This window comes from Beta vulgaris, chromosome 2 (assembly GCF_026745355.1).
Source record: "Beta vulgaris subsp. vulgaris cultivar EL10 chromosome 2, EL10.2, whole genome shotgun sequence".
In the NCBI taxonomy this organism is placed as follows: domain Eukaryota; kingdom Viridiplantae; phylum Streptophyta; class Magnoliopsida; order Caryophyllales; family Amaranthaceae; genus Beta; species Beta vulgaris.
Window position 1 is genome coordinate 48,234,128 of NC_079203.1, and position 17,431 is coordinate 48,251,558.

Genomic DNA, 17,431 nt, shown 5'->3' on the forward strand with positions numbered 1-17,431 from the left:
CTTAGCGAGCCATATTTTAAAATGTCAATATTTATAATTAAAAATTATAATAAATCAATATTTGGATCCTTGCATTGAAGGAATCTAACAAGATCCCATTTAACTATATTTTCCTTATATTTTTCACGTTGGCGAGCCGTATTTTAGAATGTCAATATTTATAAGTAAAAATTGTAATAAATTAATATTTGGATCCTTGCATTGAAGGACTATAACAAGACTCCAACTATGTTTTTTCTAATATAATTATGAAAAAAAACTTAATAAAGTTTGTTGATTAATAGTGTCAAAAATAAAATGGTGCAATTGAAAGGAAAACAAAAGAGTATTAGTTAACTGACAGATACTCCTTATATCATTAAAAAATCAATTTCACCATTTAATTCCCCTCTGAAACTGAAAAATTTACATAATACGTACATCTCAAATCTATGACTTCTTACTTTATAATGTCGTAACTCATGATCATACTAAAACTATAATTTGCAATTCTGACAATATGTAAACCCCAAATTAAACATATTGTTTATCTTACTAAAATACCGAAGGCATTGCCTGAGCCCAACAACTTTTCTTCCAAAAGACCCAATTGTAATTAATCACATATCCAATACTTATTCAACTTCCAAAATAGTATACGTATTGTAATTAATGGTTTCGATGATGGATAATATTTTCAAATTTCGAATAATTTTGTTCTTTCTTTATTTATTTAGTTGCACCATTTGATATTTTACGTTAGAGGTGATCATGGGTCGGGCCGCGCCCAAAAAAAACTGCCCAATGGTCGGGCCGGGCCCAAAATGCGGGCCGAATTTTTGTGTCCAAAACCCGCTATTTCGAGCCTAAATTAGCGGGCTTTTGCGGGCAAAAAAATAGACTAAAAAGTCATTTTTGGCTTGTCCAAAGCCCGCCCAAAGTCAAAAAGAAATACGAGCGGGCCGGGCCCGGCCCGCGGGCTGAAACATTCTGCCCAAAACCCGACCCAAAAACGGGTCGGGCCGGGCCAAAATGATCACCTCTATTTTACGTACTCCAATATATTTTTTAGATATTTATATTTTTAATTGTATATAACTATATTAATAATTATAAAAGTAATATTAAAATTATTGCATTAAGACAAATTTAATAAATAAGATCTCACACTTGACTATGTTTTTTCTTAATCAAACCGATTGGAATGAATAGGTTCCATACTTAAAGATAAGGGAAGAAAGAAGGGGAATATTCTATATTATTATCCTCAAAGTGCACCACAATTAACAAACCACTTCACATGGAGAAAACAGAAAAAGCAATGAAAAAGAATACGATAGCATTTTCATGTCTTAATTTGTTGTGGGGAATTGATGCTTTGTCTTTGCTTCGGCCTCGTAACCATCATGTTTCGGCACAAAAGATGATATTAAACTAAGCAAGTTTTTGGCTAAGATTTTGTGGCCCGACGACCGACAGGCTGAAACTGGACTTCACCTCTATCCGAGCAACCCAAAAATTTTGGTCAAGGCGTCGAGCCTGACCCATATCGCACTTGCAACATACTTCCTCTGTTTCTTTTTACTTGCAACAGTTTGCCAGTTTGACTTTCACGCTTGCCAATGCATAATTTCAATCATCAATAAATTTAATTACCGATAAATAAAAATTATAAAAAGTATATATTCGGAAAATATACATTCAGACGAATCTAAGAAAATCCCACATGAATATGTTTCTCCTTAACTATAAATCACCAAACATAAACTAAGTAAAGTTGGTGAATAGTGTAAAAAAAGTCAAACCGTTGCAAGTAAAAAGAAACGGAGGAAGTATTATATTTAGAGTTTTAGACATAATGAACTTTCAGCAAAAACGGCTTCACTAGTAAAATATTTTTGAACATTTTCAATTTACACGATTTGACTTCTACTATTATCAAAACTTTGGGTCAATACATCAAACCTACCTTATATCTCACTTGCAAAGTATTGCATCTAGATATAATAATAAAATTCGAAAAAGTTCATATCTCAAAAATATGTGTTTCAAACGAATCTACACGATCTTAAATGATTTTTTTTTTTTTTTTGCTAAAAGATTAGCTATGAATGGTTACACTTACGGGTCGCCAATTACTACATATATTTTTGTAGCTTTTGTTAGATAAATGTTGTATATATGACCCTCAGGGGGTTAAAAAGATTAAAATCCCTTAATCTATAGATCCATTTTGAACTCTCATAAACTTGAACAGGTATTCTGCTTAAACTTGAAGTAACTCTGTGACATGGTTTTAAGTCATTGGAGTTGATTTCCACACAATTAGGGCATAATCTCTTCACCTAATTTTTCAAAGTTCAAAAAAGTAAGAAAAGTTCAGAAAATAGGAGCATTCAAAAAAAAAGCAAGAAAAGTTCAAAAATTTAATATAAATTTATAAGAAATAAGAAAAGCCAAGAAGAGAAGTTAGGAAAAGATCTAAAACAATAAGAAGTTCAAAAAAAAAAAAAGAAAAAGTTAAAAAATGTTAGGATAAAATAAGGTCAAAAAAACGAGTCCTTAATATATACAATGATTTCCATAATACCGTACCCTATATTGGCACATTCATATGTAGTTGATAGTTACTTTTGTCATCGTTCTACAGATGTGGCAATTCCAAAGTTGTACTAAAGCTAGTCAAAGTTACTCCGTTCCTGCCAGACTTGGGCATATTTATTGGGCCTATTCCAACCCTTTTCTTCTTGTTTGGGACGATTTCTGGCAATATTAAGTCTAATTTTGGTCTGAAAAAGTGGGCTCTGGGCACAAGAAATTCAACTCGGCCTAAATAATGGGTTCATTTTTTTTAGAGGCCTACTTGAACCCTCCACTTGATCACCTGTAAATTATAGATTAGCAGATGAGTGTATAATTACTTCAAGATGCAAAACTTAACATTCTTTTCCATTTCTTTGTTTGTATTTTTTTTGAGGGGATCTTTGTTTGGAATTTATCTCTATATTCATAACTATTGCATTCTTCAAATTAAAAATATTTGTCTAGAAAAATTTATCCGTAATAATAAGTAATAAGTGTATGTTACTATGAATTTTTCAAATAGAAAACTGGTACAAGGTTAATTACATATATAACAAATTATTATACAGACGGTCTATTATGACATAAGTAAGACAAATTCAGGCTACATTATCCTAACAAGCCAATTTCATCTCACTCTGATCTAACACTGTCTCTAAACATCACGTATCAACCTAGTTGTCCCTTCTTTTCTCCTTCCTTTATTTCTTTTTGAATCTCAAACTACAACCGACAATATTTTTTTAAAAAAACCAACACTATTACCGAATAAATTAAACCAGTCACTAAAATTAACACGACTAAGTATTTGTGTTAGGCCTGATGGCCTATGTAAACATCTACTCGAGCCAACAACCCAAAAACCCAAATACTCATTCCTTAAAAGACCAAAGCCCAAAAACTCATTAACTGATAAACCCTAAATCACCATCCTAAAACCATTCTGACCGTTAGATACAGAAAAAACTAATCCAACGGATGAAAGAAAAACCCTAACTACATCAAAACCATTTGTAGTTGCCTCCTTTCTTTGTGTTTTTCCTCATTTTCTTCTCTCAGATCTTCCAAACTTCACTATCCAGGTAATTTTTCCTTTGTTAATCCTTTCTATTTTCTTCGATAATAAACAATTATTCTTCTTCAATGGTGTTAATAATTCAGTACATTTAACAATATATTTTGATTTCTGCTAGTTTTAGATGATTAATGTTGTAGTTGGGTTTTTTCTCTATTTGAACGGCACTAATTATTATTATTGTTGTTGTTGAGGTTTATTGTATTGATGAAATTTACGCTGTTTTGTTTAAATGTTAGTGTTTTAGTGATTTGGTTTTGTTAAGTTGGTATTTTTTGACCTAGATTGAATTCTTTTGATTTCTGAACTTTAGGGTTCATTTGATTTGGTGGGGAACTTTTTTTGATGGAAAATATTAGTCGGTGGAAAACGCAAATGAATATAAGTTTTTCCGTTGTTTGGTTTGATGGAAAACTATTAAGATACAAAGAGGAAATTGGAGATGTTTGGAGGATAATGTTTATTCCATCTCGTTTTCCTAAATTTCTTGTCCAACCAAACATCAGAAACTGAGGGAAGTTGTTTTTGTGAAAAGCGTTTTCCTTCAAAACAAACAGAGCCTTAATTTTTTATCTGGTTATTTCTTTGTGCTTTTTTTTACTGATTAGGTTTTGCTTAGTTGGTATTAGTCTAGGATGACTGTTGGGTGCCCTATTATGAGAGGACTTTTTCATAAACCTATATGGTATTTTCCCGGGTGTATTATATACCCTTCTCCAAACATCTCAGAGATAGATAGCGAGGTAGGAATTTCTCGAACAAACCACATTTCTTCGTATATGTCAAGAGTTCATTGATGAGAAGGGGGTGGGGAATGCTTGAACCCAATTCCTACCGTGATGAGTGTAAGCGCAATTGAAATTCCAGAGTTGTACATTTGTGTATTGATAAGACCATTCAAACCCTAGGCTATGTTTTTGCTCATTAACCCGTCTTTTGCTTATTTGGGGCTCTATGGATGAGCAGAGAAATAGCTTTGCTTATTTTGGTTGAGGCCTGAGGGGCTGACAGAAACTATTATAATAGAAGAATTCACCTCCATTTTTTTGTTACATCTGCTAATGGAGATATGAAACTAATCCTTCTGTGGTGCAGAACAAATTTTGTTGCATTTGTGATTATCAATTTGACCATGTTTTGCTTTGTTTGTGTTGATATGTGAGAATTGATGTGTTTGTGTTTTCATTTTGCTTTTGGGATGTGTGCATTGTTCATTGATTATGGTCTCTGTGCTTGGGTGGGGTCACTATAATGGAAAATAATTTACTTTTTTAAAGGGAAAACACAGTTGAAAAATTAAATTTTCTTGTGTGTTTCTATACAAATGAAGGGGAGGGGATGGATGGGAGAAGGGAAGAAGGTATCTTAAGGATAAGGAAGAAAATATGTCATTTGTTAGTTTAGAAAAAGAAACTAATATTTCCATCATTGGCAAAACTATATTTCAAATTTCACAAACCAAAGGAAAATGGGAAAATTGCTTTTCCAGGGAAATATTTTCTTCCAAAACAAACACTTTATAAGCCTGTATATCAATATTCTATACACACTAGGCCGACTGTTACTGTGGCACTTGGTTGTCTTGGTTCTTTAGCATATATATATGCACCCATTTTGGTTTACCCGGTTGTGTTGTTGATATGTTTTGATTATTGGTATGCATTGATCATCAATTCTGTCCGTCGTTTATTCATTGGGTACGATTCTTTCAGGTAATGGCTCCTAAACAGCCGAACACGGGTCTTTTTGTTGGCCTTAACAGGGGTCACATCGTCACCAAGAAGGAATTGGCCCCAAGGCCATCTGATAGAAAAGGGGTAAGCAACTGCATATGGAAGCTTCAATTATGATTTTAGTTTCAACCAGAAATAAATTTTCCTGCATGCTACATCGTCTTGTTTGTGCATAACATACATCAATGATGTCTATGAGTTATATTTACTGTGGAGTCTTGACTTGTAACCTGCTATACAGAAAACAAGTAAGAGGGTCCACTTTGTGAGGAGTCTCATCCGAGAGGTCGCTGGTTTTGCTCCATATGAGAAGAGAATCACTGAGCTGTTGAAGGTTGGTAAGGACAAGCGTGCCTTGAAGTTGGCTAAGAGAAAGCTCGGAACACACAAGAGGGCAAAGAGGAAGAGAGAGGAGATGTCCACTGTTCTCAGGAAGATGAGGTATATAGCGCTGGCACATTTCTGGGTGTGGTCGATAGAGCTTAACTAATTTGTTTCTAAACTTTCGTCTTGTTTACTGGCAGGTCTGCTGGAGGTGCAGAGAAAAAGAAGTGATCTATTCTACAAGGAGTTCCGTTTTACTTAACTTTATAGTTGTGGTAGTATTATGACTCTTTGCTCTAGACTTTGCATGTTGAGTTAAAATTTTGTAGTTGGGTATTTGAATGTTTTCCAATTCACCATTAATGGGTACGGAGTTAAACTTGTGTTCAGTTGGAATGTGGATTCTTCTTTCTTTGTAGTGACATCCTCCTTAATCTCAACGATTTTCGGTGTTTGATCCTAAATGAAATAGGGGATAATATTTTCGGTGTTTCGTCGTAAATGCTATTGGATTGTCTTGATCAATATTCCCTCATTCTATACTCTAAATGTTAATACTCTAGATTGCCTCTAGTAAGGTTTGATTATATGAACCCTAAAGTTTTTAGAGTATGAGACATAAATCTTACCAGTAGGACTGATTGATAATCTTATCTCTATGGATTTATATGAAATTTTCGTCCTACTCCCTAAGTACTACTGATGTTCACCTAAAAACAGTTGCTAAAGTATGTGCTTTTTTTGCCCCTCAAACCTATATGGCAAAAAGAACAAGCTTTTTCGCCCACAATTATGTGTAAATTGTAATGATTTTAGTCATCATGCTTTATTTTTTATTTTTTATTAGGAAATTAAGTTAGCCCAAGAGCTAACCCCTACTAGGCTACTAGCCTGTAGGAACTACCAACACATTGGCCGGTAAGACATGCATAGCATGCTAAGGAAATACCCCAGCATAAATGCTGGGGGTAAGGATCGAACCCCTGACCTCAAAGGCAAAGGGGGAGCGCTCTACCCACTTGAGCTAACTCCTATCCTTATGATTTTAGTCATCATGCTTTATTGGTGAAATCCAATCTTTTTTTAGTTAATAGTTTAAAAGAAATCCTTCGTGTTGCTCCCCCACAAACTCTCTACCCGCATAGTCCTATTACAACAAGCAAGAGTTAAGACTCATCTCTACCTGACTACCTCCTTCCCATATTCATAGTCAAAATTTATTTGGGATAGATATTGAATTTTATACTTCACTAGCGGAGATGAGAAAGCTTACTATTAAATTAACCTTCAATTCTTACAAATCTAATTTACTGGTGGATTAGGGCTTGTTTTTCCCAATTTATTTTCAGTTGAGTTCAATTCAGTTTAGTTTTTAATTTATTTATTACCATTATTATTAGTTATAATTAATTTAGTTTAGTTGAATTGCAATTTTAGTTGCAATCAATTCAGTTTAGTTGTTTTGTTCTTAGGTCATATTTAGTGCTGATGGTATGGAATAAGAATTGATAATATCATGATCTCAATCTATATATTTATCATTTAGCGAAAGATGAGAGTGAAATAGTTTGAATAAAATGTCATTACGTAAGAATGACAAAAAAGTAGGCCTGTTTGACACTAGCGTTTTAGGTAGTGGGTAGAGGTTAGACGTAGTTAAACCACTATTTGATAATTGTGGGAGTGTTTGGTAAGGTAGCGGTTATAATAGCGGATAGAGGTTGGATTAGAGGTTGATTAGCTTTTGTAGAACGTTACATTAGGTAAGGTTTCATCCATGTAAATAGCGGTGCAAATACAATCTTCTCGCCTATTGCTATTTCATAAGGTTTGGTGGTTGTTGCTTTTCTTTTTTTAAAATAAAAATATAAAATCCTTTAAAGTCCTACCTTTTCACTTGGTGTATAGTTTTGCACTCCAATCTTCTACTTTGTTGTAAGCTCTTGTATAATATATGTAATATATATCACCATCATTACTAAAGTCTTATAAATGAGTAAATATACTATTATTATTTACTTCTCTTTCATATGGTGCTTTTTAAGATGCGAAATATGCACTCTAAAGGTCTTATAATAAAAATTAAAATACTTCTAAAATGACAAAATTACGATTTGGTCCGTGTTTATATTGTTTAGTTATATTCTAATATTTTCACCTCATGAATTCCTAAGTTTCGCATACATACGACATAATATTTAAATAAACATAGATTTTAAACAATAAATTTTTTGTAGTCTTTAAATAAATGTGCTATGTTGTCTTTAGCAATTCCAACAGCTACTATTACCAAACTATATAGCATGGGTACTTCTTCTACGTCACGTAATCGTACACGTACCCGATACGATAGGTATTCTCTATGGGTATGCGTACCCTTTCCTAAAATTTCAAAATCTTGTCGTTTTCTGTCCCCGTACCCGAATATGCACCCATACCCGTATCCGTATCCGTCTATGTACAACCTAGTTACCAAACACTTATATTTTGAATTATTACTTTGACAGCTGCTCTCTAACAACTACTAGTTTGCAGCTAACAATTACTCTAATCGCTAACAGCTACAACAACAGCTAACAATTACACAAACGTTAGTTTTGCTAAACAAGCCCGTAGACTGGAAACCGAGTAGACTAGGCTTGGTATAGAGTGACATGTAGTTAAAGTCAACTTAAGGGCCGAAGATCTGCCATTTTTATTTGTGCCTTTGAGAATATTGCGTGTCCAAGTACTCAAGTTGGGCGTTGCCTCTGAGATTTTTTTTCTTTTTCTAATTACTATCTACTACCAACAAGTCCAATGCGAGATATTAAGTGTCGTCGTTTTCTTGAAACTATTCCTTATTAATGTTGTATGCAAGAATTCTTACTATTAGTTATAATTAATTTAGTTTAGTTGAATTGCAAATTTTAGTTGCAATCAATTCAGTTCAGTTGTTTTGTTCTTAGGTCATATTTTGTGCTGATGGTATGGAATAAGAATTGATAGTATCATGTTTCCAATCTATATATTTAACATTTAGCGAAAGATGAGATTGTGAAATAGTTTGAATAAAAAGTCATTACGTATGAATGACAAAAAGGTAGGTCTATTTGGCACTAGCGTTTTAGATAGTGGGTAGAGGTTAGGCGTAGTTAAACCGCTACTTGATAATTGTGGGAGTGTTTGGTAAAGTAGCGGTTATAATAGCGGATAGAGGTTGGACTAGAGGTTTTTAAGATGCAAAATATGCACTCTAAGGTCTTATAATAAAAATTAAAATACTTCTAAAATGACAAAATCGCGCTTTGATCCGTGTTTATATTGTGTAGTTATATTCTTATATTTTCACCCCATGAAGTCCTAAGGATCGCATACATAAGACATAATATTTAAATAAACATAGATTTTAATCAATAAATTTTTTAGGTCATATTTTGTACTCCAATCTACCTTTTCATTTGGTGTATAATTTTGTACTCCAATCTTCTACTTAGTTGTAAGCTCTTGTATAATATATGTAACTAGCCTTTTGTGCACGCGATGCGTGCGATGATATTTTTAGGCCTAATACTAAGTTGTAATCAAACTGAAAATGCAAGTTAATATTTAAGTTCACCTCCATTTTGTGAATAAGATTATTTCATGTTCTTTTTATGTTGTTATTCGTTTTTGTGATTTTGAATACTTCCTCCGTTTTTTTTAGATGTTACACTTTCCTAAAATTGCATGGTTTTAAATAGATGTTACACTTTTTAAAATTTCCTTATTTAGTAACTTTTGCCTTGTGAAATGTCCATATTACCCTTACTAACTACCCATTAAAAATTAAAACACTCTTAATCTACCCTATTAATTCCCTACCTAATCTAATCAGATTTTAACCATTCCCACCAAAATTAAAACCCCCAACTACCTTTTCATCTTCCCCATGATAATTTAATAGATTCAACCCCCCTCCCCCACTGATTCACCCCCCATTAAAGTTCTTCCCCAACCACTCCACTTCCCTAACCCTAAAACTACGAACTTCATCTTCTCTCTCTCCACTTTCATTTCTCCTCTTCTGATCTTCTCTTCCTCTCTCTACTGTACTTCATTTTCTCTCTCTAGATTTCTTCACTTCCTCTTCAAATCCCCCTTAAAACTTTCGATTTCTCCATTCTTCTCTTGAAACTTTTGATTTCTCTTCAAATCTCCCCTCAAAAGTTCTTGAAAAAAACCCTAGAAAAATGCCGAAGAATTTTGTGCCTGACCTCCAACCCCTTGTTGACGCCTTGTTCCAAACTGACGATGCTGATGAGTCTGACTCTATTCGCGAGTTGATGCTTGCATTGCAGACTGGGTCTCCTTGGCCAAGGAGGCTCTATGACAGTGGAGATGCAAAGCACTTGCTTCGCCCTTATGCCTTCAAGGCTTTGGGTGTGGTGGTTGATGAGTTTTATCAGGTAACGGGGTTACCAAGGGAATTCCGTCCCTCTTCTTCTTCCAACCCAAAAAAATGAGTCCCCAAGTTAAGAAGATCTTTGACCCCAGACCTATTTCACAGAGGTTGAGGCCTAGATCTAGGGTTGAGGAAGAAGGGGATGGGGGAAAAGGTAAGGAAATTCTCCGTTCTACCCATGAGATTGTTTGTGCTTTAAAGGCTCCGTGTTTTTACACTGTTGGGAAGAATGGTAAAGTTCAAGAGGTGAAGGAGAATGAGAAGGATAAGGGGAAGGAGAAGGAGAAGGAAATTGTGGGGTGTAAGAGGAAGGACAGATGTGAGTGTTTGGGTTGTGCTTCTAAGTCCTTCAACGTCTACGACGATGAAGGCACTGTTTATGCTATGTATGTTGAGTCTGATGGGGGTTTTAAGGTTTTCGATGTGGTTGAAGAACTGCTGGATGATGAGGAGGCTGAGGATGGTGGGGGTGAGCTTGAAATTCCAATGAGTCCCTGCACTTCATCAGAACTTGATCCTGATACTCATTGCTTCCTTATTAGGAGAAAGGAGAGTACTTTGACTCCCTGAGGTTCTATCATCCTAACTCTTTTAATTGCCTTCTATTTTTCGTTGCCTTTTAATTAATTTGAGTCCCTGAAATTCCTATTGGTTTGCTGTTGCCTATTATTGGTTGCCTATGAAATTATTTTGGATGAATTGTGTTTTTGGATGCCTATAAATATGTTGCTTGGGGTCTGATTTGGGGTTGCCTATAAATCTGTTGGTTGGCTTATGTTTTTGGTTGCCTTGTGTATTTGGTTGGGTATGAATATTTTTTGGTTGGATTGTGTATTTGGTTGCCTATGAATATTTTGGTTGGCTGTTTTTGGTTGCCTATGAAACTGTTGGTTGGGTTCTGATTTAGGTAGGCTTCTATTTTTGGTTGGATTGTGTATTTTGGTTGGCTTATGTTTTTGGTTGCCTTGTGTATTTGGTTGGGTATGAATATTTTTTGGTTGGATTGTGTATTTGGTTGCCTATGAATATTTTGGTTGGCTGTTTTTGGTTGCCTATGAAACTGTTGGTTGGGTTCTGATTTTGGTAGGCTTCTGTTTTTGGTTGGATTGTGTATTTTGGTTGGCTGTTTTTGGTTGCCTTGTGTATGTGGTTGGCATGTATTGTTGGGAAGCCTATGGGTGTTGGTTTGGATAGGAGGTTTGAGGATGAACAAATGGCTAATGATGTACTTCTGTTTTTGGTTGCCTTGTGTTTTTTGGTTGCCTTCTGTTTTTGGGTGCTGAGTTAAGTTAAGTCCCCCACTGTTTACACAATGAGTCCCATATGCTTCCCCCCTTGAGTCCCAAATGTATTTTAAAAAGTAAAATCCAAATGATGAAGGGACTCATACATTGGGCTTGAAGAGCAATAGATGATTTGCTCCTTATTGGTGTTAAACCAATAAGTTGAGGTTTTAAATCATCCATTGCTTCCTCAATGAGCCATTGAATTAACCCTGATGGATTTTAAAAACACACACCTTACTTTAAACTTGTTGACATGCAAAAGAATAAGAACAACCATAATTGCTTGACTTCATTAAATGCTTGCATCACTGCTTATACAAACCAGTCCTTCAACATGTACAAAATAGTCTAATAACTAAACAAGAACCCCCAAAAAACTTTCTGGTTTGCTTAGAAGTGTTGCTTCATGTTGTCTATAATCTTTAACAAAAAGTAGATCATGTGTATTTGTGCAAGTAGATCCTTCATCTTCTTCTATACTAGATATATACCAAAAAGTTGCTCCCCATTCTTTTCCTTCATACACAGTCTAGTTATGTTCAAAAAAAACTTGCCACATCTTCTGCCCATTCTACTCTTGATGTGCATCTAAGTAGTCAAATGCTTCTCCTACATTCACAAACCTCTCATTCAAGTATGTAACTGCCTCATCTATCACAGCTTGGTCCACTGTTACATTTTCTGGAAGTAATCCCAATCTCTCTAACTTTCTCTTTGCATGGTGTGGATTCTTGAAATTGTTCCCCCCTTTGCACTTTAGTATTTCTACCATAACATATTGTAATTGCAACCAAGTGTACTTCAAAACTTCTGGGTCAAAGAAATCATAACAGTCCTGACTCTTAAAATCAGTTCATTAGGTTCTTAGGAAATGATTGATATTGTAGTGCCTGAATTGCTCTAAAAAACCCCAAGTCTAGCACATTTAAGTCAGGGGACTGAGCTGGCTGATTGATGAGTTGGATATTGAATCCATTCTGAGTTGCTGCTGCAATAAATTGTGGGTCTGATGCATGAATGTGAGGTCTAGCATTGTCTTGTTGTATGTAGATTTCTTTGGACACACCTTCTGGCCAATTCCTCATTATGGCAGGTATGATAGTGTTAACTATCATATCCCTCATAACTGGTAGTGTAACACTTTCAATTGCCTTTGTCAACATAGTACATGCCCTTCTGTTTTTTGTTGAATACTTAGCTCTTGCATACTCAACAAAAGGGTAGATACCAAATTTCCCATCATGTATCATCCTTCCCTCACTGTCCTTAATAGGTCTAGATGTGGCACACATGAACATGACTTTTATTTTAAACCTCTTGGACTGACAACAACTATAAGGGTCATCTTCAGCAGGAAGCAAATAAAACCTTCTCATATCTGGACTTAAATAAAACCACTTCTCATCTATGTGAACAACATTTTGCATGTCAACAAATTTAGGTGGTTGTGTCCTTGTTGCTGGTAATATGTGTTGTAACACCCACTTCATTCTTTGAATCTTATGATCTTCAGTCAGTTTTTGGTGGGTGCTGCTAGTGTGACTTCTCAGCTTGCCCCGTTTCAATAGACTGTAAACAGTTGAGGGGGGGATTTTAAGATATCCAGCAAATGCCCTTATACTTGTCCTCAGATTAAGTGGGACTGACTGAAGCCATTTGTCATCATATACTTTAAGCTTCCTACCACATCTTCCTGCTTTTTTGTTTCTCACATCTATGGCATGCCCAGCTTCTCTCTGTTTTTTTGCATCTTTCCATATCCTATCTAATGTCATCCTACTTATGCCATTTTTTGCTATTTCTGTTTTTAAACCCCATGCAAATTTACCATTTCTTCAGAGGTAAGTAGGTCATCAACCAACATTCTTCTTTTTGTTAAAGTTAAGTGTGGTTTTTGGGTTGTTGAACTTACATTGTGTTCTATTTCTGTGTTTTGTTGTTGTGGGTTACCCTGGTGATTTGGTTGCTATGATTGACTGCCATCTGCTGCTGCTGTACCTCCATCATCATCATCCTCTGTGTCATCATCACTGTTGTAATGTGTCCACATCTCATGCATCAGCAACTCATCCTCCATGCTTTCTATTTCCAGCAGCTCTTGAAGGCAAAACTCCCCTGCTCCTCCATCATCTGCTGACCCCATCTGTTTATAAGCTGGACCAGATTTTTTGAAGACTGAAGTGTGAAGTTTTTTGTGGAAACTTCAGTTCTTAATTAAGTAGGAATTTTTTGTAATTTCCTGTGCAATGTGTGTGCAGTGATTTGTGGGAACAATCTGATTTTTGTAAAGAAACTAAACCATGGTGCTAAACAATATTTTCTCTCTCCTCATTTTGGGAAATAAGCCCTCATTTAATTTTTGGGGGTTTATATAGAGGATAGAGTTTGGAATTTGTAGCCTTAAACAATGTTTGAAATGCTGAATTTCAATTTTTTGCAAATTTTCAACTTTATGAAAATTTTGGAGGGAATTGGTTTTGCTGCCAAAATTTTGGCTCCCCTTCCCCTCTCTCATTAGCGTGTAGGTAATAGAGAATTGGAGGGAACCAACTAGTGGTCCCTCTTTTCTCTCTCCTCCTTTCCCTTAAACCCCCCATGTGCAATGGTCCCCACCCCTTTAATCCCCTATACTTATTCTCTCCTAATCGCTCCTCCAATTTTTGCCTAGAAAACCACAATTTTTGAAAGTGTAACATCTAAAAAAAAACGAAGGAAGTACTTTTTTGTTTCTCAAGTCTTATATGTGCATGTTCTTTTATAATCAGTATGATTTTCTTTACTAAATATCTTCGTATTCTTTTTTTGGTTTTATTCATTTTTGTAATTTATAATAGTTTTTGATATGGATTTCAGTAATTTCTTTATGATCCCAAAATTGTAACCGAAAAGTATAAGACAATTTCAGTTTTTTTTTCCTTGTCTAACTTCTAAATTCTGATTTCACAAATTGATATTTAAAAATTTTCATCATTTAGAATGTTCACAGTTTGAGTTCAAATTATATTTGAAATGAAATTTTAAATTTTCCATACACAATTTGATTTTGCATGAAATGGTCATTTTAATTTGTCTCCTTTTCTAAATTTTTAACACTTTGAGTTTCAATTATATTTGAAATGAAATTTTAAGTTTTTCATACACAATCTTTCGCATAAAATGGTCATTTTTTATTTTTCTCCTTTTCTAAATTTCAACACTTTGAGTTTCAATTATAGGTGAAATGGTATTTTAAAATTTTCATACACAATCTGATTTTGCAAATTAATGTAAATTTTTTTTTTCTGAAAATGGATTTTTGCAAAAGTTGTTCGCAAAAAGGTTTGATATTGTTTGTTTTTCAAAATTTATTTCTGAACATGGATATTTTGCAAAAGTTTTGGGTAAAAATTTATAATAGAATTTTAAAAAAAGAACTAAATTTGTAACTTCTTCATCAGTGTCGTAAATGAATCAAATTTCATACACATCTTGTTTTCAGATTTTATATGAAAATGAATCAAATTTAAGTCTAATTATATAAAGCCCTTTTCAACTAATTTTTATTATCTCCATTTTCTCAACTACATAATAGTCGACTAATGTGAAATAACTTTGAAGATTAAAAGAACTATGTACCTGTTTGAAAGTTCGCAAATCGCTGATGGATGAATGTGTGATATCATTGTCAAAATCTTATGTTTTTCTCAGATTTGTGTTTATAAGTAATTTTTGTGAGTATGTAACTGCGAATGGTTATTGAGAACAATGATTTGTAAGTGAATTTTGTGAATGTTTTTGTATGTATTGACGTCCTAGTATATTAGTTTTAGTTTGTAAGTTAATTTTTAGTTTTTTGTAAAGTTTCCTGATCATTTGAGTGATTTGCGTGATTTTCTCAATTCTATGTGTGATTTGTAAAGTTTACTCATATAAGTGATTTCTAAGTGATTGTTGACGTTAATTTCCGGAGGCTTTGTTTGACCCCCATTTTGGTATTGAGATTCCTTTTGTAATTTAGAAAGGGAAGGGGGGCAAAATAGTCAGTTCAAAAGAGGACACCGTTGCTCCCCCCTTCCCTTATGTGATAGAGATTTGTCCAACTCTAATCAATATTCTTTCATTTTTTTTTCTCAAAATATATTTCTAACAATTCTCTCCGTCTCAAAATATAGTTTCTATTTCTATTTTGGAAGTTAATTAAATATCAATTTGTGAACTGACTATTTTAGTATTGAGATTCCCTTTGTAATTTAGAAAGGGAAGGGAGGCAAAATAGTCAGTTCAAAAGAGGACACCATTGCTCCCCCTTATTCCCTTATGTAATAGAGATATATATCACCATCATTACAAAAGTCTTATAAATAAATAAATATACTATTATTACGTAAGAGTTATTTACTTCTCTTTCATGTGGTGCTTTTTAAGATGTGAAATATGCACTCTAAGGTCTTATAATAAGAATTAAAATACTTCTAAAATGAGAAAATTACGCTTTCGTCCATGTTTATATTGTTTAGTTATATTCTAATATTTACCCCATGAAGTCCTAAGGGTCGCATACATAAGACATAATATTTTAATAAACATAGATTTCAATCACTAAATTTTTTGTAGTTAATTTTATCACTAAATAAATGTGCTATGTTGTCTTTAACAATTCTAACAGTACTATTATTACCAAGCACTTATACTTTGAATTACTACTTTAAATTACTACTTTGATAGCTAACCTCTAATTAACAAGTACTAGCTGGTACAGTTACTCAAATCGCTAATAGCTACATTAACAACTAACAGCTACATACACAAATGCTAGTTTTGCCAAATAGGTCCGTAAACTGGAAACGGAGTGGACTAGACTTGGTATAGAGTGACATGTAGTTAAATTTTCAGCTTAAGGGCCGAAGATCTACCATTTTTATTTGTGCCTTTGAGAACATTGGGTGTCCAAGTACTCAATTAAGTTGGGCCGTTGTCTTATTACTACCAACAAGTCCAGTGCCAAATATATATTCAAAGTTTGTTCGTTTTCTTGAAACTAATACTTATTACTGTTATATGCAAGAATTATGCGGTAAGTTAGCTGGCAAACATGTTGCAAGTAAGATAATTCACAACAAAAGATTTAGCAGCAAAATTAAGAGTCCTAGTAATTACTATATATCGATTCTTATTATCCTACATGAACTCGAAATATTTTCCTAATCCCAGTAGAAATATATATATATATATGTTACCTTATTATCTATAAATACAACCAACCTTGATCAATTTACATTATTCTCTCTCTCATTTATTTTATGCTTACAAAATCAGAGGAAAAAAAACTACAATATTCAACAATGGAATCACAAAGCAAAAAAGAAATTGATCTGAGGAAGTTCAAGAATAGTTGCTGGGTGGAAGGGTTAACCATAAAACTTTTCCCTGGCAAAAAAGAGAAGGGAAAATCAATTATGACTTATCAAGATAATGAATGTAGTACTTCTTATTGCATGAATAATAATGTTAACGTTATCCCCATGCAAGAAAAACAACAACAACCTCTACGTATATTGAATAATAATCCTACAATCACCCACCACGACCACCAACAACACCAGCATTCATCTCAAAACCTCGCCATAGTTGTATATTCTCCGCCGCGGCCGCAACCACCACCTCCTCAAGGACGACCTCATGAACTTCCACCAAGACTAATCGAGAAGATTAATGAATTGGGTGGGTACGATTACAAGTTTGTGATAGAAAAGAAGGTGACTCCATCCGACTTGAATGACCACCAAGCCCGTTTTAGTATGCCCGTAAACGAGTGCGTTGCAGGAGTATTTGATCACTTGGCGGGTTTACATGGTATTGATGTGATTGTGATAGAGCCTAACGTTGATTTGAGTATAATCATGCTTAAGTATAGTAAGTGGACTTCTAATAAGATTTATGTTTTGAATGGTAGTTGGAATAGTTTTGTTGAGAGGAATTCTCATATTATTAAGGTTAATGATGTAGTAGAAGTTTGGACTTTTAGGGTTTCGCCGTTATCACCGTATCG

The 17,431-nt window shown here is 34.2% G+C and overlaps 2 protein-coding genes across 2 annotated transcripts; one reads left to right on the top strand and one right to left on the bottom strand.

Moving 5' to 3' along the window:
- The first annotated feature begins 3,489 nt into the window (after nt 1-3,489).
- LOC104909054 (60S ribosomal protein L36-2) lies at nt 3,490-6,083 on the top strand. The gene is made up of 4 exons (XM_010698240.4): nt 3,490-3,644; nt 5,350-5,454; nt 5,612-5,811; nt 5,895-6,083. Exons 2-4 carry the CDS (start codon nt 5,353-5,355, stop codon nt 5,923-5,925), a joined length of 333 nt encoding a protein of 110 aa, XP_010696542.1. The 5' UTR covers nt 3,490-3,644; nt 5,350-5,352; the 3' UTR covers nt 5,926-6,083.
- A 6,168-nt stretch (nt 6,084-12,251) lies between these two features.
- Nucleotides 12,252-13,546, bottom strand: LOC125494921 (uncharacterized). The gene is made up of 2 exons (XM_048638814.2): nt 13,402-13,546; nt 12,252-13,204 (listed from the first exon to the last, which is right to left on the bottom strand). Exons 1-2 carry the CDS (start codon nt 13,544-13,546, stop codon nt 12,252-12,254), a joined length of 1,098 nt encoding a protein of 365 aa, XP_048494771.2.
- Nucleotides 13,547-17,431: the final 3,885 nt, after the last annotated feature.